General features: G+C 34.7%; 1 protein-coding gene across 1 annotated transcript; it reads right to left on the reverse strand.

The window, feature by feature from the left end:
* Positions 1 to 3,099: 3,099 nt before the first annotated feature.
* On the reverse strand, positions 3,100 to 22,979 carry LOC11433286 (protein HUA2-LIKE 3). The gene is made up of 19 exons (XM_024775035.2): positions 22,625 to 22,979; positions 21,269 to 21,345; positions 14,822 to 16,852; positions 14,048 to 14,501; positions 9,430 to 9,538; positions 9,204 to 9,316; positions 8,907 to 9,091; positions 8,354 to 8,822; positions 7,819 to 8,254; positions 7,527 to 7,694; positions 7,393 to 7,414; positions 7,222 to 7,286; positions 5,108 to 5,142; positions 4,673 to 4,747; positions 4,378 to 4,454; positions 4,199 to 4,260; positions 3,960 to 4,078; positions 3,595 to 3,765; positions 3,100 to 3,481 (listed from the first exon to the last, which is right to left on the reverse strand). Exons 1-19 carry the CDS (start codon positions 22,745 to 22,747, stop codon positions 3,446 to 3,448), a joined length of 4,827 nt encoding a protein of 1,608 aa, XP_024630803.1. The 5' UTR covers positions 22,748 to 22,979; the 3' UTR covers positions 3,100 to 3,445.
* Between the last annotated feature and the right edge of the window lie 247 nt (positions 22,980 to 23,226).

Raw genomic sequence — 23,226 nt, forward strand, 5'->3', positions numbered from 1 at the left:
TCCTAAAATATATTATGCTGGTGAAGGTGTATTGTCAAGAGAGAAAGAAGAAAAAAAAGACTATTGGTCCCTAGACTCAAAAACAAAATAATTGAATTCACCAACCCATATTATCCGGTATACATCCCTTCATATAGCTTATGGGCTGTTGATTTCAAGATAAAGTTTTATTAGTGGTCGTGACTTGCTAACAATCTCTTAAAAATTAAAGGAGAATACTAACCATTGCTCTTGGGACATTAGATAAGGGGATAAAAATAGAAATAGAACATTGGAAAATGGTGAAAAGTGATAAATTTAATTTTTTAAAAGTCAAAATGTTGTTGAAACCAATGCTACTTTTCGCTTCCTAAACCATTACTCTGAAGGCAATGGTTAGTAAGACCCAAAATTAAATTAGAATAAAGGAGAAGGAATTTTTAATATTATCTCAATTAATGTTAAGAAAAGACATGATATCGGTTTTAATTACAATCACTTGTAATGGTCAATTATAGATTGGTTACATGAGAATTGTTGACAATAAAATCGAACCTAGTCCCAAACTAAACCATTTGCAATGTAAATGGACACGAAGACTCTAACCACCAAATTAAGTGCAAATTGTTTTATTAATTCAATCTAGAGGGACAAACTAAAAAAATTTGTTCGACTTATCATCAAGAACAAATCTAAGATGATTTTTAGAAAAGGTTTAAGAAGGCAAACAATAATTTCATAATTTGATTAAGATGGAGGTTATAGCTAAACACACTAAATATCTTGGCTAAAATGGTGTAGGAGGATCCAAGAAACATGTGTTTAATTTCATCATTTGGTGTGTTTGTTGAAGTGGTGGAAGGTAGGAAAACTACGTTTAGAGAGAAGCTCAAGTTTGTAGCTTCCAAATATCATGGCAATATTTGCATCGAAACGCGGAAATTGGTGATTCAACGCTACACCAAACATAGTAATTATAGGATTTTAAAGAAGAAAAAAATGGTCGCATAATCTATTTCTACTTATGTTATGAGTTGTTTCCTTCTTTCAAAATTACATGACCAACTTGAAAGCGTGATTTGCAATTTGTGGTGGGGTAGCAAGTAGAGTGAGTGAAGATTCATTGAAAAAATTGGGAAACTATTTGCAGAAGGAATTGTGACGGTGGCATTGGCTTTAGAACCTTTAGTACTATTAATGAAGTCATGTTAGCAAAAAAAAGTTGGAAGCTTCTAGCTAACCTTAGTTTTTTTTTTTTTTTGAAGGATTCTTGCTAACCTTGGTTCTCTTGTGTTTAAGTGCCTTAACAAAAAGTGTTACCCTAATTCCTCCGATTTTTTTTTTTTTTTTTTTACGTTAATTCCTCCGATTTGGAAGCAAAAGATTGTAAATACTAATTTTTTTAGTTATGTTTATGTTAGTATACGATCCATTAATCAAGCCCTTTAGATTTAGACTCCTCTCTATTTAAGAAATTCATTCTAGTTTAGTAATTACATTATTGAAATATAGTAGCAATTCCTTTGTCTACACGTGCAAACAAACACTAAGGATGCACTTGAGCTAATAAAAAATGAATGACAATACCATTTTTGTTGTATAGTGTTTGACTTGTAAAATTGTTCTAAGGACAAGATAAACGGGAGGCAAGAAACATCACAAAAATTGAAATTCTTGTCATTTACTAAACCGCAACATAATTTTTTGTCCTAAGTACAAGTTGACTAAAACACCAAAATAGTGTTTTCTCCACCAAAAATCGTATATGGCTAAAGATTGTTCAATATCATAAAAGTTTGATATGTGTTGTTCTAACTTACGCTGTGTTGCTCTACCTTTTGTTGTTATGTCCAGTACTTACTTTTTAGCAGATCAAACACATCAATATTGTTCCGGACCGGCAAAAGCCAAATGACAAGGCTAAACATGGCGAGAGTGCAAGTGTAGTCCTATGCGTATCACCGCACATGAGCACGTCTCGAACCAATCTACACCATCCATCTCATCTCTAACTGCATATGTGGATCATGCCGCATCTCACGGGGACGGTTAGTATGCAACGCGTTTATATAAGGGCAAATCAGCATCAACCTCAAGGTACACTTTTATTCACCCATTTTTCGCATATAATCACCTCTTTTTGATATTACTTGAGCATTGAAATGTTAACGTGCCTACAAACACCATTCTCCTTCGTCGTAGAAGTTCAACCTCCTCCACGCCACAGCACCGTGAACCACCACCACTTCCTATTGATTCAACTTATACTAAATTTAATTGAAGAGTCCAACTTAAAACTGCTTGATCATGTACAATCATATTTTTTGTTCTTCATTTCTACAACATCGGCATCTTTACATTAATTTTAAGAGAAATGATATTTGTACAATAATTTTTTAATAAATTTTAGACAACTTTCTCTCTCATACTCACATTATATTTTTGGAAAATTCTATGGTGAAGTTAACACTATAACATCAAAAATGTAGTGAGTAACACACCACTGTTTGTACAATGGCGTCAAAAGTTCAGTCCTCGTAGTATCATCAATTCATTAGATTAACAAAACTAAACTTAATCAAATTTTATCCTACCTTGTTTTAAGTGTAACACCCCACAAAGTGTAACACTTAAGACTATCACATAATATCATAAACTCTGTTTGCATGTTAAAGATTCCAACGATAAAATAATATTTGTAAGTCCAAGATGTTGCAAGCATTATTAGATGAATTACTATTGATCATTAATCAGTAATCAACAATTTAAAAATGAATCAAACATTAAGATCAAAATTAACTTTTTTAAAAAAGTCAGTTTTCTGACTGCACCGTAGAAGCTCCCTATATTCTTACTATTTCTCTTCCTTTTTCTCTATCAATTATTTTTGACCAATTAAAAGAGAGAGAAAGGAGGTTGTCTTTGAAGTTGTTAGCAAGGTTGGTAAAATATCATTACTCTAATTTTAAACTCTCTAATCGATTATACTATTATTTTTTTTACAACAATCGATTATACTTCTTAATTGCACTTCACATATTTTCTTACACTTTCTTTAATTTGGCCAGAATAATTGACTTATAACTTTCGGAAGGGCTCACTTAGATGAAACAATAGGAATGTGAATAATACAATAAATCCAATATTATTTTACCCAAGTGAAAACGAAACACATTTTATTTGTCACCTTAGCCAACACAAATGATTCCATCACCGCAACCAACAAGCATGGCTATGGTGATGTTTAGTTGACAAAAAACAAATTGAATCCATTTCAATTCCCTACTGGAATGAACTTCAACATAAAAAGAACATATTCATACAACCAAACAATATTAAATTTTAGACATGAATATATGCAATAAACAAACAAAAAAAAAAAAACAATTTTTTTTTCTCGGAGGTATTATAAGATATATCTTCAGCACACCAGCAATGGCCTGAACTGAAATAGTTGTAGAGTCTCTCAATTAGCCACTCTCAGTGCTTTCTTGATATCATTCTGTCAAAGATATGTGAAAATGCAAAATAATTTAACCTCTCAAAGATATATAAATATGCATAGATAATGAAATATGTATACAAAGCAATTTCAGAGAGAGAAAGAAAAAGTACTTCAATGGCTAATGGTTGGGTGGTTGGACTATAACGTTGGATGACACGGCCTTCCTCATCAACTAAAAACTTTGTAAAATTCCACTTGATCCTTCTTGATCCCAAACTTCCACATTTTTGTGATTTCAGGTATTTATACACAGGTGCTGTATCTTGTCCATTCACACGTATCTACACATTTAAACATATTTCATGTGTAACATTAATCACCCAATGTGTTACATTATGTGTCATCTATAAAGCACGTGTCTCACGTCCGATATCGATGCATATAATTATACTAAATTATGTGATTTTTTTTTTTTCAAATTATTAGCACCAAAAACCAAAAACTTGTGCAAGAAGCATCACATATTATATCATACCTTCCCTAAAATGGGATACTCAGCCTTATATCTGTCACAGGCAAAATCTTGTGCCTCCTGACTAGTCCCTGGTTCTTTCCTTAAAAATTGATTGCATGGAAATCCCAATATCTCAAGACCTAACATCAACAAACAAAGACATATATTCTCAAATCAGATTACATGAATCAAAATACGTGATAATATTTTCTTTATGTTAGACATCAATTCTGATAAATAAATAAATAACATATGCATACCTATCTCCTTGTATTTGGTGTAAAGCTGAGTTAACTGGGTGTAATTGGCATCTGCAAAGTTGCTGTTTTTTTTTTTTTTTGTTTTAACGTCCATGAATTAGTTAGCCATAAAATTAAGGAAGAAAGTAGGAAACAAACACAATAAGAAAGTAGATTTATTAGAAAATGAAAATAACAACCATTTTGAAGCAACATTAACTACAAGAAGAACTTTCCCTCTGTAGATACCAAGGTTCACTTCTTTGCCCCTTGCATCCTGTTCCAAACACCACAATGATAATGAATTTGTTTCGGTCAAGACTTTGATTTGATATTCATGTATAGTTTTATTTTTATTTATACATCGTCAAATATATCTATGACTTTAGAAATAGTTATGATTAATGTTTAACGTTTTTAACGATATGATAGAACGTTATGATTAATTTATCGACAGTATAAAACATTTTTACATTAACGGTGTATAGCTTATACCTTGACTTTGTATTCATGAATAGAATTTTCCAAGACTGATTGTGTAGCACCCATTTCTGTGTCTGTCTTCAAGAACTAAACAAACACTCTTATTACTTTTTCTTTTCTCCTCCAAATTTTTATCCAAGAGTTGGACTTTTGTTTAATGTTTATGTCTTGCATATTACACAGTTCAATTATTTATAGCATTCCCATTCTCAATATGATTCTGTGAATTAGTGGCGTATAAAACTATTTTTTGATAATAAAGTCAACAAATAATTTTAGTTACAACATTTTTCAATGGATTTGAATAACATGAATCAACAGTTACCAATATTTTAACAGGATCACAACCAATATGTTTATTTCATCAATGGATTAATGTTGCGCACTTATGTTTTTAATACCATTGATTGGTCAGCTTACACCCTGGTGGTATCATAACATGGCTACCATGATCTTGTAATTTGGATTAGGATCAAAGAAATCTAATTGCAAAAATAATTTATCTTTATTAATTTAGAAATAGACTAAGAGGAGTGGATATATCCCGAGCTAGGATTTTTTTAATTTGTAAAATATTTAGAAATAAATTAAAAGAAAAATATAAAAAACTAATTGAAGGGAAAAATATATAAAATTTATGAATCAGCTAAGAACACGCATGAATAAGTTCAAAATTGATCTAAAATTTGAAAATAAAAAAATTAAATATGATATGCATCATTCTTTGAAAATATATATATATCAAGAGGTTAAAACTAATTTCGAAGAAGCAAATTTTTGCTAACGAATGTTGGTCCATTTAGATGGCAGTGGAGGTATGAATGCATGTGTCATGGCCTCCACACATTTACTTATACAGTGATCTGTTTAATCTAGAAGTAATTTTGTCATGAATTATTCTGTTTAATAATTATTATATGCGATGAATTTTACTAATTTAATCATTAATTATTGTCATCATATATTAATGATCATGCACTTCTTACATAACTATCCAATAATATATAATTAGCTGCTACAAAAAGTTTATTTTGTCAAAAAATAGTAGAAACATGAAAGTCAAATGATATCCATGTGTTTAATAAATATATTTCATAATTTTCTTACACTTTCAATCTCCTAAGCAACTACAAAGAGAGCTAATTAGTTAACTTTATAAATTGTCTCTTTAGTTAACAATAAAAACTGTCAAAAACAATAGTTAAAACCTTCTCGTGAAAAAATAATCAGCTTCACCACTCTTAGAATTACTCTTAAAACTAACAAAAATTGACTCACTACTCACTCCAACTCAAAATAATAGTCGTTTAATATTTGTACATGATTTTTCTTTACATTATTTTACATGACTTTTAAGAAAATGAGATTGCATTGTGTTTCTAATGGTAAAATTAATATCATTTATTAAAATACTCTTATTAATTATAGTTTGTGGAGTGGTTAAGTTGGATGAAATTCAATAAAATAAATGTATAATTGTGAAAAAGTAATAAATAAAATATTGCATTGGTATTTTAAAGAGACAAATATTTTAAGGCAGAAAACAAAAATACTGAAAAAACAATTATTTTGAGACGGTGGGAGCATATATCAGTGTGTATAATATTTAGATTTTGTGAGCTAAATTTTATGTAATAAACACTAAATCCTCTAAAAAACCAAAAAACACTAAATCCTTTAGATTATAACGATTATTTAGATTTACTAAAAAAACACTAAATCCTTTAAATACCAAATAAAAATTATAATAAAGTAACATTAACAAGCAAGTTAAAAAGTAAACATTAATAATAAAAAAAACGCAATATGCTAGTACTTTATTTAAAATACAATATGATGGTACTTGAAAAATACATTTCTGTATGATATTTTAGGATTTTTAAGAGTACTGATTTTGAAGACTTTGGGGAGAAGAAGTATCTTTCGCTAAAAGAATCAAACGCCTGCAAAGAATGAAGGGTACAACATTATTTTCTTCTTTCCTTTATTTTCCAAAGCCGGACGCAAGTAAGACATTTATCCCAAAAATGTGCATTACCTAAAGCTTTTGGGTCCAATGTTCCAGTTGAACACACCAACTGTTACATTTATAGATTCCAGATTCCAACAAGCATATCAAACCACTGTCGCACACGGTTTTATGCAAGGCTCACATCCAAAGATTTGGCAACCACTAACAGGCCATGCACACAGCCTTGAGTTGGCATACCAAATACCCAGGCAAACAATGAATGGGAGAATATAGTTGAATTGGCAGAGAAGTTTCCCTTAAATTAACAACAATTCCAGGAAATATTCACTGAAATGTATACATATATATGTACTGATCTAAATTCTATAAGGGCTTTCATGAAATAAATTATAAAATTTGGCGGTGGAAAATTTTGACACAACCTAAATAAGTTAAGGTTACACCTCTCTGACAACTCTACAACGACTTTTCCTGCCCTGCATTCTGCAGAGAATAGGCTTAAAATACATATGTACAACAAATCTAGTAGATCATTCACATGTCCTGTGCAGATTATGTTGAATCCTCCTCAAAGGAGTCCTGCATGTACAGAATGATGGACCATAAACACCTCCTAAACAAAGCCAGAGTTCAGGCCGAAAAGAGTCTGTATACCTAGCAATCAAGGAGGGAAACATGAATACCACAAACACTAATAGTTGAAGGACAACCCGACAGTTAATCAGAAACATACCGGACTTGGATCCTTGGTTACTATCACCTGGGCCGCCAAAAGCCTGGACCTGACATGCAAACATAATTTCCCATTAATTTTCCAATGTGCAAGGGTCTAAGAAGATCATCTAATAGAGAATTATCATGGTAGAGGAAAAATAATGGTAAAGGGGGATGAACCTCTGTTTGTAACTGGAATTGCATCTTCAAAGGGTGGTCTAAATGGCATGGAGTTCCTGTGATTCATTGACCGGGGAGGAAATCTCCACCCGTGATCTGGTATTCTAGGTGGTTCACATGGATGACACCCATATGGGGAAGGCATATCTTCGTCATGATACCTAGGACCTACCCAATAAAAAAAGCTTAATTTCAATATACATATCAACAAAAAAGAAAAACCATCACATGGCCAATCAATATGAATATACACTACCACCATCAAAATAAGCATCAATTATTCCAATCTTACCGGGATAAGGTGGGGGGACATCCCATCTCTCTCGATAATCATATGGAGGTGGTTTTAATCTTTCGTGATTATTATGGTAGAAGTGTTCTCTCTCCATGTTCTCCACAAAATGTTGCCTATTGGAGTAAGGAGGAGGTGGTGGAACCTCCCTTCGATGTCTTGCATGCTGTTCCCCGTGAACAAAAGAAAACTGATTCGACGGCACATGGCGAGGCGGCCTTATAGAGTGCCCTCTATCATGCATAGTAACACCATCAGAATGTCGATAATTTACTGGATGCGGTACAGGGAAACTGTTGAAAGAGCGATCAGACTCTGAAATGTGTGCTTCCCTATATTCTGGGGCATGATGGTGCACTGCATTACTAATAGGTTGGCTACTCCTCGGTGCAGCCAAGGGCCGATCCATAGGATGAAGTGGGTTGTCTTTCACGCACTGCAAAAGGACCAAGTAGAAAGGACACCCATTAGTTGTTAACTCTTGGTGCCAGAGGTTATTTAAATAGTAATCTTAAGCGAAATTTGTGAAACATACCTGTGATTCTGTATGACCTCTAGAATTAAATACAGTACGGCATGGATCAGAGGTAGATGAAACAAGGTGTGGCATAGGAAGTGGTGGTGGAGGAGGTGGTGGTGGTGGAGGTGGTGGTGGAGGGGCTAATGGTGGTGGCACGGAAGATTGAGGCACAAGCTGATGTGGAGGGGCGGAGGGCAGATGAATATTATTCTCAAACTGTGTGGCATTTCCTCTATCAACATTGGAAAATGAATTCATTTCAACATCACGAGAGGGAGACACATCTTCCATTTCAAGCTCACCGTCAACATCTTCCAAGATATGCCTGTGTTTATCAATTATAGAAGTCATTTCATGTACTTCAGAATTATGCTCAGGTGTGACAGCCTCAAAATTGCCTCCATCAGAATCACTCTCTTCATTGTCATCTTCATCTTTAAGCATTCGAGGCATGCAAAATCCAGGTAACTGCAAACTTGAGTTGCTACAAGATCAAAAGAAAGTTTAAGTAACCACACTCCCAGCAGTGTATGATAATATAGAAAAAATTGTGCTAACAAAATCAAACCTTCCATATTCGTCAACATGCATACCCTCCATTTCTCTTATAGGGTCATCCAAAGCCCTCTCTGTTCTTAATGATCGTCGTGAATAGACACCTGCAGAAACTGAACTATATAAATCCAATTCCCGGATATGATGGCGAACCATGGGCTCTGGTAGGATTTTTCTCTCCAACCACAGCCTTAAAACCTATAAAAAGTTAAAAGATAATGTTAACAAAGAATGATAATAAAAAACAGAGCAGTCAGAAATAAAAGCATGCAGATTTAACTCTACTAAAAATGAAACTTAATTAACTTGCCTTAAGACATTGCCTACGGTTCTCCTGTGCAGCATTTCCGGTAGGCACGGCAGCAGATAATAGTCGAGGTAGGACTGCTTGGATAGCGGATGAATATACTAAACAAACATCACCTGGAAAAATCGGACATCTTAGATATCAATTAATTATCAAATGTTGGCTTCAATCTATTCTTTCTTCTCTTTTGGTCAACAAGACTCGAGTAGCAAAGCAATAAACAAGTTACCTTTTAAACCTCGAGAAAACTGTGCGATAGAGTCAACAAGAAAAAACAAATCCACCCTCCGATGCAGACTTGATTCAGTTTCCAGATTATCGGCAAGAATTTCCATGACCTGTAATACAGCCAAACATCCAAAAATATGCATATGGCATCAAATAAAAGACATGGTAAATTTCATAAAATAAAATTTTTTACATAGGAATTAACAGCAATGCCCATTCAAAGATTTTAACTCCCATTGATGCCCAGATTCCAGAAGAAAAATAACAGTACATACATGTTCCAAATTTGAGGTCTAAATTCAAAGCTACACTTTGGAAAGCAAACTCGATGAAACTCCAATGTGGTTAGAACTCAAGCTTTTGGTTAGGCCTCTTATTGTATTGTTATTATATTATATTGGGCTGCAATTATTATGTTATCAGCAACAGCCAGCATGTTTTAGTAAGCATTTATGTTACTAAGCATGCATTTATCTTATTAGACAAATTTCAAATAAATGGGAAAACTGAAGGAAAAATCAAAAGGCATTTTATTTTGGGACTGGATATTGATTGCTGCATACCAAGATTTCGAATGCTTGGGAGAGACCAAGACTCTCAAATTTCTTAGATAGGAAGTGTCTGTCTGTCTATCTATACACACACACACACGCGCACGCACACATAGGATAAAAGATGGCCTGAACATGTGTTTATATGTGGGGGCGATCCTCATCTCACAAGCCAGTTGTGTGGGGTTGTGTAAGGCCCAACCACAATTTCTAAGAGAGACCAATCTCTTCCCTTTTTTAGAGAGAGAGAGAGAGAGAGAGAGACCAATCTCTTGGAAGGGAGAGACCAAGACTCTAGAATTTCTTCGATAGGGAATTCCTTGTAATAGTAGACTCTCTTTCCTTAGAAACTAATTGGCAGTTATTGGAAGTTATGCTTTTATTGTGTCAGTTATGTTTATTGTTAGGAATATATGGAGAAAGTGATTATGGGATAGTTATTGAATGGTTATGTGAGAGAGGGAGGGAAAGACCAATCTCTTGAACTCTTGGCAGGGAGAAGAGACCAAGACCCTAGAATTTCTTAGATATGCATTTTCTTGTGACAGTACACTATCTCTTTCCTTAGTTTACGTGTGAATTCAGCATTCCAAATGGTGTGTGAATTCTGCATTCCAAATGGTGTGTGAATTCTGTTTCTGTTGTGAACATATGCTACCACCAATAAAAGTCAGTTTCTATGATTAAATAGTGTTTCGGTACCAGTTTCTAACACTTTCAGCTTAATTCCCACATTTATAACATGCCCACTTTGGTCTTCACTTCAATAAGGAAATCAATGATAAACAAATGATCTTCAATCTATTTCTCTACAGTACAGGTGAAACCAGTAATTCAATACCAAAAATAAGGAAACAATGCAGCACAAAATTATTATAATCAGTGATAAATGAATGATCTTTGGCCTTCACTTCAATAAGGAAATCAATGATAAATAAATGATCTTTGGTCCATTTCTCTACAGTACAAGTGAAACCGGCAATTCGATATCAAATGTAAAGAAAATATGCAGTACAAAATTATTACTACTATAATCTATTATCAAACATCTGAAACTAATTTGTACAAAAATAATGGTTTGAGAGAAAAGTCTGTTGTAAAAAGACAAAAGTACTATGCATATTCAATTTCAAATGATAATTTTGCCCTCTGTAGTTGCAGTAAAAATAATATATTTTGTATTTGGGAGCAGTGAATAGAAAGCCAAGGGTCCCATTATTGTAAAGAAAATATGCAGTACAAAATTATTACTACTATAATCTATTATCAAACATCTGAAACTAATTTGTACAAAAATAATGGTTTGAGAGAAAAGTCTGTTGTAAAAAGACAAAAGTACTATGCATATTCAATTTCAAATGATAATTTTGCCCTCTGTAGTTGCAGTAAAAATAATATATTTTGTATTTGGGAGCAGTGAATAGAAAGCCAAGGGTCCCATTATTGTACTAGTATTGAGGAAAAATTGTACTAGTATTGAGGGAAAATAAAAGCAGCAAACAAACAGCAATTTGAAAATTTAGTTGTTTCAATATTCAAATAGTAAAATCCATTTTATGGCCTAAGGGAGTTTCAAACAAGTAGCAATAACGACAACCATGTAACGTTAACGATCTCATTTTGACCATGATATGAACGATGATATTTCTGGCCATACCAGGTGTATAATGCATTGAAAGTTCTCCATAACAAGGATAGAAACCAAATTTTAATTTATAAGCAATTATCAAGAACCTTTGCACAGGATTTTAATAACTTCACAAGCAATTAACAATCTTTCTATGATACCTGAAGTCACGCGGCATAGCGGGTTGTGGTATAGCCACTATGTCAAAGTTTAGGGAAACAACACAACTTATACCACAGTACCACAAATAGTACCACTCATAAAAGCTCAAAAATAAAATAATACACAAAAATGAAGACACATTCGTAATTTATAACCAAAATTCATTGATACCAGTATTATATATGAATAAAAAAAAATTAGCATGAAATTGACCTAAACGTCCAAAAAAAACGACGACTAGGGGTCCCAACACTATGCAACACCAATAGTGGCCGCACAACCACTACTGACTACAGTATGGCGTTGTTCAACTTCCTCTAAACTAGAGAGTTATAGCCACTATTTGACAACACATTGTACTAAATAGTACCATACCCATAAAAGCTTAAAAATAGAATAATACACAATTTAAGAAAAATACAGAACTAGTAACCAAAATTCATTGTTACTAATATTAGATATGAAGCAAAAATACATTAGCATGAAATGACCAAATTGTCCAAAAAACAGCAGCTAGGGGCCGCTACGTTACGCAACACCTGTAGTGGCCGCACGACCACTACTGACTGCAGCACAACATTGTCAATTGCAGATCATTGTGGTTTGTTCAACCCATAGTAGTCAATCTCGGATAGCGGTGTGTAGCGGCCGACCCCAAAAGTGGGATAGCGTATAGCGGTTTGACAAATAGTGGTCACCGATATTTGATTATTTTTTGGCAAATTACATGAATAATGGTATAAAGTATAAACAAACTTGTATATTGCTAAAAAAAACTTATAATATTTAATATAAAATTAAATATAACCCTCAAATCTCATGAGACATTCATAAATCAAAACACCAAAAAACAAAAGATAGAGGAACAAATAAAAAAATCATAACAAGAGAAACCATAAAACAAAAGAAAACAGAGGAAGAAAAAAAAAGAACAGAGAAACCATACAACAGAGTCAATTTGGTTTTAAAAATCCCCAAAATGCCCTAAATCAATTTAGAAATTTGGAAACCATACAAAATGTTTCAAAAATAGGGTCAATTTGGAAATTTTCAACTAAAATCAAATAGCGGCTGCTATCTCATTCCACACCGCTGCAACGATTAGCTTAGCGGTTCGTCGCCGCTACGCTACGCACGGCCGCTATTGACTACTATGGTTCAACTTCCTCTAAACTAGAGCGCTATCTATATTTACTTGTAATATAAACTGCATTGTTGGTGACATGTCATATTTACATAGCTCCTCGTTTTTTTTTTCTTGTAGTCTTGAGATCGAATGGTGTTGTGGCAGCTCTAAAATAATCTTTTTCATTTTATCTAGGGTATACCACACCCTTCGAACTATATTTTCTATTATATATTCCCTTGATTACTAGCCACCACTCACTATATGTAGCCACTAATTGATAAAACATAATACTAAATTGTATATGACAGAACAATAGTAGTTTATTCAAATTCCACTATTCTATAGCGCTGCTATTTGACAACACTCCTATACAGCAAGAATGCCGTAATGAAAAGAGAACTAAACAATGCCAAAAAAAAACCAATGATAATATTGTAGAAGACTAACTAAAATAAAAATATAAAGTGGGCTCAATCTCAAAGCAACTCTTGTGTTTTTTATGATTGGGGAGGTAAAAAATGGAAAAACAGTATGATGACTCAGGTCAATGCATCAAGCAATAAACAGTCTTCAAGAGACCTTCCCTCCAAATTGTTAGTCTTGATAAATCGAAATGATTCTATACTCCTTATGGAATCCATACCTAAACACTCATTGTCAATATTAAACTCAAGTATTAACAGTCCAAAATTGGGATGCAGAAACAAAACTTCTATTCACACCATTCACCTCAAGATCATATTTGGAGGAGGATAAAAATCAATTCATTTTTAAGAACAGGTGCACATGAGACAACTAAATTGTACCCATGCTTTTTGTACCAATACCTGTCTTCCCCTCAAAATGGAAAGACAGCAGAACTAGAGGACTGTGATAGGAAATACAGGACCATATAAACTATAGCAGCTAGTTTCTAATCTACTCTACATACTCTTTGACTCGATAACATTAATAATACACATGGACGACTCAGATTTCATGGGTTCAATGGTCAAAAAAAATATTAAAAAAAAAATCCTAAATAGACAAATATCAAGGATGTAAGTGGATCCAATTAAATCAACAAATATTCACTATTCAGATTCAACAACGGAGCATTTTCAGAGTAGGAGAGAGTGAATTGTTGAAAAGAAAAAGAAAATTGTATTACCTTATCTGCAATGCCAAACTTTGCACAGTCAATAGCTATGCGTGTTGCTCGGCCAATACTTTCCTTTGTCCTTTTCAATGTCCCAAGCATTGCTTCAAAGTACAACAAAGCAGCACGTCCCGCTTCAGATGACTTACCCATTGATCTTGATTGTTGAGTTGCCTCAGATCCATACTTACTTTCATCGACAGGACCAGATAAAGTTTGTTTCTGGTGCAAATGTACATCAGGACTACAACTTCCATTGTGAAGGATATTACTACTGTCTGATGTAGATACATTGCAAATTGACGTGTTTGGAGGTGATCCTTGTGGAAGGCAATCTCCCCCATCTGTCAGGGATGGACTTGACCGAATGCCCGAAACAGCCTTTTGACCCAGACAGTCAGATGTTGAAACAGAATTCAAATCCTCCTCCGGTCCTTCACATTTTACCTCTTTTACGAACTCGCTCCTGGAATTAAAGAACAGTCACGAGCTTTTTCTTGAATATAAAAAATGGAGCATAAATAACTTTTACTCTTTAATTGGTCTCATTTAATATTTTCCTATCACTGAAACATGAATAAAAAATATCAATTTACTAGGATTCCACCATGGCAAACTATCAATATGATTCTACCTAGCCACATATTATATAACAAAATATCATAAAATTTTAGTTTAATACTACTAAGATTGTTTTATTTTACATTCGTTTTCTAATTTCACTGTGAAGATTTGTACAAAAAATATTGAAGGCCAAGAAGTATAAAGAGCCACTACTAAGCTTACATGTCATTTGCTCTGTTGACATCATCTACTGCTGGCTTCAAGCACTTCGTACCCTCAGAAATAACAACCTCATTTCGAGGCGGATCAAGATTAGGGGAAATAATTTCTTTCTTCATCACATCTGCCACAGAATGAAGGTTTATTCTATTGTGCTCTGATGCATTGGATGTTGTATTTGAATGATTCGATGTTATAATATTGGCTTCAATATTTGGTGGTAATGATAGGGCAGGTGAATCTTGATTGCTTTCAGCTTCATTACATTTTGAATCAAGATCTGGATAAGTTTCTCCATGCACCTGAGTTTTCAAATCCACATTAGCAGTGTGACTGACCACAAAATCACTAAGTTCTTCAATTTGATCTGCAGCACATTGGAGAACATTCTTGCCAGTTTCTTGTGGCTGGAACCTGGTTGACGGCTCATCCACTTGATTAGATAATTTATTCTCGGTTGAAATCATCGGATTTGAATTAGCTGATATACTATGCACAATTATATGAGAAGAATCACCACCACCACAGGCATCAAACTTTTGCAACTCTAAACCACCACCTTCATGATCATTAATCGCCACATCTGGACTTGTCTTGATAGAAGATATACAGCATGTGGCAATTGATGTCATTCTTGAGGCTGATGATTCTACATGAGCTTGACCTTCTTCAGCAGCATTAGCTGACATGGCTTCTAAAGCACGGTGAAGGCGTTTAGACGGAGGTAAAGCAGCTTCGCAGTCCACAGAGCAGAATGTTTGATCTTTCTTAGTATTACAAACCTGATTTTCAAAACATGGTGTAAAATTCTTTGAAGGAGAAACATTATCCATGGTGCCAATCAGGACAGATGAGCCTACATCAGCAGAGCCTCGATTCTCACAATTGGAGGAAGCTATCATCTGCGGTGGTGAGTTAATATCTTCCTTACAGCTTTTCCCTGGAGTATGTGGAATGCTATTGAGCTCTCCCTCTGTGGAAGATGATTTACCCATTCTGACTCTCCATCGTTTCACAAGGGGCAAGTGTTCATCTCCATCTTGCTCAAAGCATCTCTCTTCGGAATTTCTGCAAATGTTCTGGGAACTTTGACTGGAATTCCGCACACCAAGTTCCTCCTCAACTCTAATGGTTGGCTTGGAAGTATCATTGGTTGCCCTCTTCCTATTTGGGTTTCTTTTCTTCTTATTGACCACACCCTTTATTTTAAGATCAAGACCTTTGTTCAGCTCAACTTCTTCAGGGCATTCACTAGTTTCAGTGTGTTTAAAATTTGAATCCATTGCACTACCCTCATTCAAACTAAATTCATCAGAATCATTTGTGAGAATTTCAGAGCTGTTGTCTTTGTCCTCCATGCTACCATTCAAGACCAAAGCAGATGAATCAAAATCATTACAACCAGCAAGATCAGGTGATTTCCTAAGACGTTTATTCCTTCTTACAGACGCACCCTGGGCTGCATTGGTTAATTGGCTGCCAGCATTCTTTCCACTGTCATTACATGGAAACATAAAGGGTTGGACCCGTGATGAACTTCTATTCTTTCGTACTGGCATATGTCTATCTGTTATGAAGCCCTGTGGGCATAATTCGGCAGCGGATCTCTTTCGAGAAGAGTAAGTAAGTGGCTTAGCCGAATGTACAGAAGCAACATTCTCAGTAAGCTCCTTTGATGCCTCGTTATCATGAGATTCATCTTTCAATACAGCAGCTGAGTCATCCTCCGCTGGACATACCAACCCATGGCTATCCATATCGGAATTTGAAGATTTCATAGGTAAAGTAGGTGATAAAGCAGGAGCATCTGTCTGATCCTTGTTGTATGAGTTGAATGGCTTTGAAACATTTGCATCAGCAACATTGCCACCACAGTTAGCTTCACCAAGTTGTCTCTCTTTCTTTAATTTCTCATAACTATCGACAATCTCCTTCACAGCACGAACAAAGTCAGCACCCTTTCCTTGACGTTTGACGAGAGATAGTTTTTTCTCCTCAGTAAATGCTTCGACATCAGCAGGATTGCAGAAAGCACTGCACACACAAAAGATGTAAGGTATAATGTGCAAGTAGGAAACTAGATGATAGAGAACAAAAGTTGCAAAATAAGTTCATTATTACTTTTATCATAAAGAAAGAAGGAAAAACATTATTATCAGTACTCAAACTACCTAGCAGTCTACATTGTAACAGAGTCCTCCATAAGACCCTCAAATTATTGAAACTATGGCCACTTTTTCAACCAGATCTCCAAAACAGAAATAGACTTTCAAACTTCACCTCTTGATACTATCGATTTACCCTATCAGGTTGGTTTAAACTACTTCCTTCCCTTAAAAAGGGTTTAATCAACTTTTAACACTAAACGAATACAATCAAATCCAACCTTGATTATCATTTGATGGCAAAAAATAAGCAGCATTTCTCAAATAAATAAATAAACTGCTTGTTTCAAAATTGAAATTTGCTTAAATAATCTTCCCCCAACAACAACAACAACCAAGCCTTATCCCCACTAAGTGGGGATGGATCAAATTACACCATAGTGTTCTATCATAGACCAACTTTGGATCCAACTCATTGACCTCTAAATCCTTTCTAATGGTTTCTCTAATAGTTTTCCTAGGTCTTCCTCTACCTCTTTTAACTTGACTCTCCTCCATTTGATCTACTCTTCTTATGACGGCATCTACAAGTCTTCTCTCTACATGCCCAAACCATCTAAGCCTATTTTCTACCAATTTTTCTACTATAGGTGCTACCCCCACTCTCTCTCTAATGGTGTCATTCCTAATCCTATCATGTCTAATCTTACCACTCATCTAGCGCAACATCCTCATCTCTACTACACTTACTTGATTCTCGTGTTGACCCTTAACCGCCCAACAACGCCGGTCTGACTGTTGTCCGATAGAACTTCCCTCAATCAATTCAAAACCTCAAGTATGCATAACCAGATGTTGTTCAAGACTGTGCTATGCTATGTCACAATTATTCGTCATAAATCTACAACCTCAAATGCAGCTATTGAAACCCTACTCCAGCTCACTCATCAAAAATGCAAATATAAAACTAAACAATAAAATACTAGTACTGAATCAATATACAATCACAAATGTAGAACTAATTGTTACAATTAATAGATGGAATAATAGAAATTTGAGGATGCAAATTTTTCTACCAAATACTTTTCTACCACTATAAACAACTTTTTCCCTTGAATTTCATTAACTATTTACCCACCCAATTGGAATTCTAATAAATTATGTTGATATAGATTCAGTTCCCTTTAATCGTTCATGCAAATAATTAACAAATTGAACATGCTCCTGCCTCATCTTAGTCGCAAGTAGTAAAGGCCATCCCCATCATGAGGCTTAAGGAAGGCTCTCAAATCATGTAGCATTTCAATACCTGATTAAACTGCACTTAGTTAAGAAGGATGGCCTAATCTATTAGGAACCCATCATGAGTACATTTGTAAGAGTGCTAAACCTAGGTTGGCCAAATATATTATGCCACAGAGAAACAAAAAGGAAGTGTCTGGAGTTACAGTGTTGGTGGCATTTAGGAAAGGCGGTAAGACGCAGAAAGGTTTACTTCCGTCTGAGACAAATGCGCACAAATACAGTGACCCCAAGAGTTAGCTTGACAAACAAACACCCAGTGTTTGTCAAAGCAGGAAGTAAATTTTTCTGTTAGCAGACTGGTCCTTGAGTTTATTGATTCACATACTAAGCCTATATGCAGCTTCACTTAGGTTTGTAGGAGCTTAATGTAGATTAGTTCTAATTGTTAGAATTGTCTGTTACAGTTCTAATCTAACTGTAACATGATTGATAAATATTGTACACATGTAATCAGTTGTTGTAGGCAAAGACTTCAGAATTCAAAAATTTCTCTCAAATTATCTCTTCGTTTTACGTTCTCTTTCCAAAATCTTCTCAGTAAATGAGGGATGGGCTTAGGGAAACAAAGAACGGAAAAACAAGAAAAATGCAGTCCACCAAAGAAAGAATACACAATAAGAAAACTGAGATTGCCATGTGTTAGCCATGCACTGGAGATTTGTGAGCAAGAGATGACAGAGATGTCAACGGTTAGTTGGGTGTATTTAGGGTTTAAAACAGGCTAGTTCTGTGTGACTCATCTGTATTTTAATTATCCTCTTTGAAGTTGTTGTTGGCATTATTTCCATCATGGTTATCTTGGACGTCATGGTCACAATGGAAATTAGCAATGTCATGTAAAAGCCAGCCTGCCATGACCTCAGAATGGAGTTTGCAACCAAAGGCAAAAACATTGCAACAGATGCCATTGGAAAACATTGGTTAGAATTTAAAAAACACCATATTGGGTCAACAAAAGAACTTAGCCCTACTCCAGTGTCTCTTTTGTTTACAAGTCCGGCATCAGCAAAGTTACAGGCAAATAGCAGCTATGAAAAGTTACAAGTTAGGCTATCAAAAAGTGGCTAGTCAGTAGTCACTGGCCCTTCATGGGCAAGCTTATGATGGACCATTTCAGGCAAGAGTATTGAAGTTGCGGAACAAGATGAACCACCTGCCATTTTTGTAAGTCCAGAGGCTGGCCACTTTTCTTGGTTCAAGTCCTGTTGAGAAATTTCTGACCGACTTTTCATCATGGCAATTTATATGAGGTGATTTAGTTCAATCTGATGATCCAATACGGTATTCAAAACTATGATAATAAGAAAATGTTGTAATAATTTCATATCAATAGTGATCTATGTTCAATTGGAGTATTAAAATTTCAATTCAAATTTGACGGAACCAGGTTATGACTTTGCCAAATGCAGTAACGATTTGACAGCAGAGAAAAAGCACCAAATAGCAGGCCAAAGATGCCGCATCTGAAGTACAGTGGAGTGTGCAGCAGCTACCATATTAAAAACAGAAAATAAACTTGAAAAAAATTTGTAGATGTTTAGAGTATGTGAGCTTATGTATCTTGTTCTGGTTACCGTTGCTAGTTATTCAGTTAGGATTACAACTCAGCACTGTTGGCTAGTTACTGACTATGACCGAGTAAATGAACCATATAATTTATAATTTACAACTATGAAGAAAAATAATCAATTAGGAAAAGGTTTCTCGGTTTCTCACTCTTTTCTCTCAGGTATCGACTTCTAATATGATAATCAGAGCCTGTGAAGCCTAGTTCCAAGCCTAAGGATCCTCCACAGTTTCCTCCTTTTTGACGGAAAACATGGAGATTCCTACATTGCAACCTCCTCTCCAGCCAGATCCAATTTCCTCATGTCGCCTGCCTGAATGCAAGCTAGACTATTTTCAACTGTTTCCGCTTGCTCAGTCTCTTTGCTGGCAAACTCAGATCCAGCAAATGTTAGACTGTGTGAACTTATGCATTTGGTTCCAGTTTATGTTGTATGTATTATAGCTGTTAGTTGTTCTGTTAGGAGACCACTCAGCAATCTTAATTACTGAGTCTAACTGTCTCACTGTGCCTATAAGTATGAGTTCACTTAACTTAGCATTAGAATAAGTATAACTAAGATTCAGAAATAGATGTTTCGGTTTGTCTCTCCAGTAGAGACAGTAGTAAAGTCGTATTCTAACTGTCAATACTCAAAAGGCGTAGCTTAAAGACAAAATCTTCACAAATACTCAACAACACAGCTTAAAGACCCGATCAATAACCTAAGGCATCCCTATTAACAATAAGTCAGTAACGTTATTACATGGTTTTAATAAGCTGAAGGATTGAGAATGAATGAGACAGGAATCTCTTGACTGTCATATTTTCTACTACAACATCATAAAAGTAAGCCAATAGTTGATAAGCTAAAATGAATACTAAAATAGTTGTAAAAATTGACCATCGTATTTTCTACTACTACCTCATAAAAGTAGGCCAACAATTGATAAGCTAAAATGAATACTAATATAGTCACAGACATATAAACTGTATCCTACTGGTATTTTAAATCTGGTTTAGCTGTCCGACAAGCTGACTCGCGCAACAACGAACGCATCACAGTAGACTATTGCTACCATTAAAATATAGTAAACTATATGCATGCCATGTAATTAACCATTGTCCCCCGATGTATTGTATGATGACTCAACCGTAATCTTTTACCATACTAGGGTAAAACAACGAAAATGTGTTCTCAAATAATACAATTGTGCACACTAAAAAAGGGAAAACAGCATTGCATACAAACACCATAATATGCATATCACCCTAGTTAAGCTCCGAGAAATAATGTCAGTAAAGAAGGGAAACCTTATTTAACACTGACTGACAGCACATGCATAGCTATCCTAATAATATGGATATCACACATTCACATTCCCCTTAAACTAGGCTTGAATTGGCTTGCTTACAAAATTGAAAATGGTAAAAATTTCATAGCTAAAGTTTTTTATTTTTATATTTTCATTTCAAATGTAAAAGCATACTTACATTTGTTGGGTTCCAAAAAAGAAAACAAGCACTTTCTTCAAATCAGTGGAGTAACCCCACTTCTCCGGCTCACTGACCTGCCACAAGCAACAAACATGAAATGTCAAATGGTATATCAACAAAGAGAAAAAACAAAAAAGCACTTTCTTCCAATCAGTTTTTTAACCAAAAGCCAATGTTCTCTTGCATCAACAAAAACAAACGTGAATTTGAATGAATTTAATTTTGAACAATTAATTTGGTTAAACTTGAATTTGAAGTGAAGTAATTTGAGCTTTCACGTTTTTACTCTAAAAAGGAAGCTTGGTGTAAAACATTGTGCAAATTTGACAACCAGACACCAAAACTACTTTTTGTCACTTCAAGTCAAACACAGAATTGGAGGCAAAATCAATAATCAACCTCTCCACCATGAATGCAAACACGCATTGATGGTGTTCCAGATTGAAAGTTGAAGGTAAGTCTTGCACTCTTCTTCTGACACACTTGTGCTTTCATCTTTCTTTCACTTTTCATTTAGTCTATGAAACAAGCATAGGATATATAGCGATATTTTAGCTTCTATCACTTAAAAAAAACGGAAACAACTCCAATAAATCATAAATTCCCGTAACTACTGATTCGTGTGAAAGTCAAGGACATCAAAAAAAACTTAACCCATGATTATCATTTGCTTACCCTAAATTTCAGGATTACCCTAAATTTCAGGATTACCAAGCATGTAGTTCACTATTTAATCCATCATTATCATTTGTTTACCCACAAAAAACTTCTTTTAAGAATTTTTACCTTAAATTTTAAGTATTACAAAGCATATAGTCAACTAATTATCGTTCTTTTCCCGAGGAGGGAGTAGATAGTAGTGATTGTGAACTCAAATCAGGTGATGTTTTCAACCAATTGACACCCGTTTCAATCTAATTCATCACAATTACCAGACAAATAAGAAATCAAGTTCCCCAGATAAAACCCCAGTTGAGTTTACAGTAACCATTTGCCATAATTAACAATAAATCAATAAAAGTTGCAAAACCCATGAATAAAAAATTAAGTCTAAGACTAGGATCCACAAAATTAATGAATAATTACACACTAAACCAATAATTCTAAACTCAAAAGAATTCAAAACTACACAGTCAACGTAAAAATCTAAACTTTTAAACATAATTAGCGGAAAAACAAATTTTTTAACATAATTAGCTAAAAAAAATGAACTTTTTAACAAACTGAACTAATAATTCTAAACTCCACCAACATGCAATCCAAAAACATATGAAAAAACACATCCCATACTACACAATTAACATAAAAATCTAATTTTTAAGCATAAATTTCAAAAAATTGAATAGCAGTTACCGTGGCAGGCCATGCAGGGAAGCCTTTAACTTTAGCAAGAACTAGATCGCCAACTTTCCATTGACGAGCGGCGGCAGCGGCGGCCGCTGCTTTACTGCCTCCTTTTCTCCGGCTAGGTGCCATCGGAGGAAGCCGAAGCTATGGGTCAGATGAAGTAAATCGAATTGTGAAATCGGTTTGTAACTGAACGAATTGAAACTGTGTTGAATTTGCCTATGGGATTGAAAGGCATTGAATTGAGATTATGGATCGGTTTGAGAAGAAGACAGTGTGTGCGGAGAAAACCCTAATTTGGAGAGAGAGAGAGAGAGATTTTGTGTTAAGCGCAAGTGGTTTTGAGAAAGAGAGAGATAGATATGAGTTTGGTTAGGTGGAAGCTAAGGTGCGCATGGTTATCTGGTTTTCATTGAAGTAGGCTAACGTGCGCTTAGTGTTGACGATGTCTCTTTAATTATTGGATATTCGGTGTACTTTTTTTGAAGCTTTGGTTGGATTTGTACTAATTTTGAGGCTTTGTGGGATTGGAATAGATGTCATGTACTTACCTCACCCCCACAATTTAAGAAATAATCTTTTAATAATTATTTTAATACAATTCTCTT

This window comes from Medicago truncatula, chromosome 1, assembly GCF_003473485.1.
Source record: "Medicago truncatula cultivar Jemalong A17 chromosome 1, MtrunA17r5.0-ANR, whole genome shotgun sequence".
Lineage (NCBI taxonomy): Eukaryota > Viridiplantae > Streptophyta > Magnoliopsida > Fabales > Fabaceae > Medicago > Medicago truncatula.

Bases quoted from the DNA above. Each gene is read 5' to 3' on its own strand.
- LOC11433286 (XM_024775035.2), bottom strand. From the start codon at position 22,747: ATGGCACCTAGCCGGAGAAAAGGAGGCAGTAAAGCAGCGGCCGCCGCT. The intron at 7,695-7,818 runs GTAAGATTGGAA...TTTATTGGGTAG, and splicing joins TGTCCCCCCACCTTATCCCG to GTCCTAGGTATCATGACGAA. The intron at 4,261-4,377 runs GTTGTTATTTTC...AAAAAAAAACAG, and splicing joins GTTAATGTTGCTTCAAAATG to CAACTTTGCAGATGCCAATT.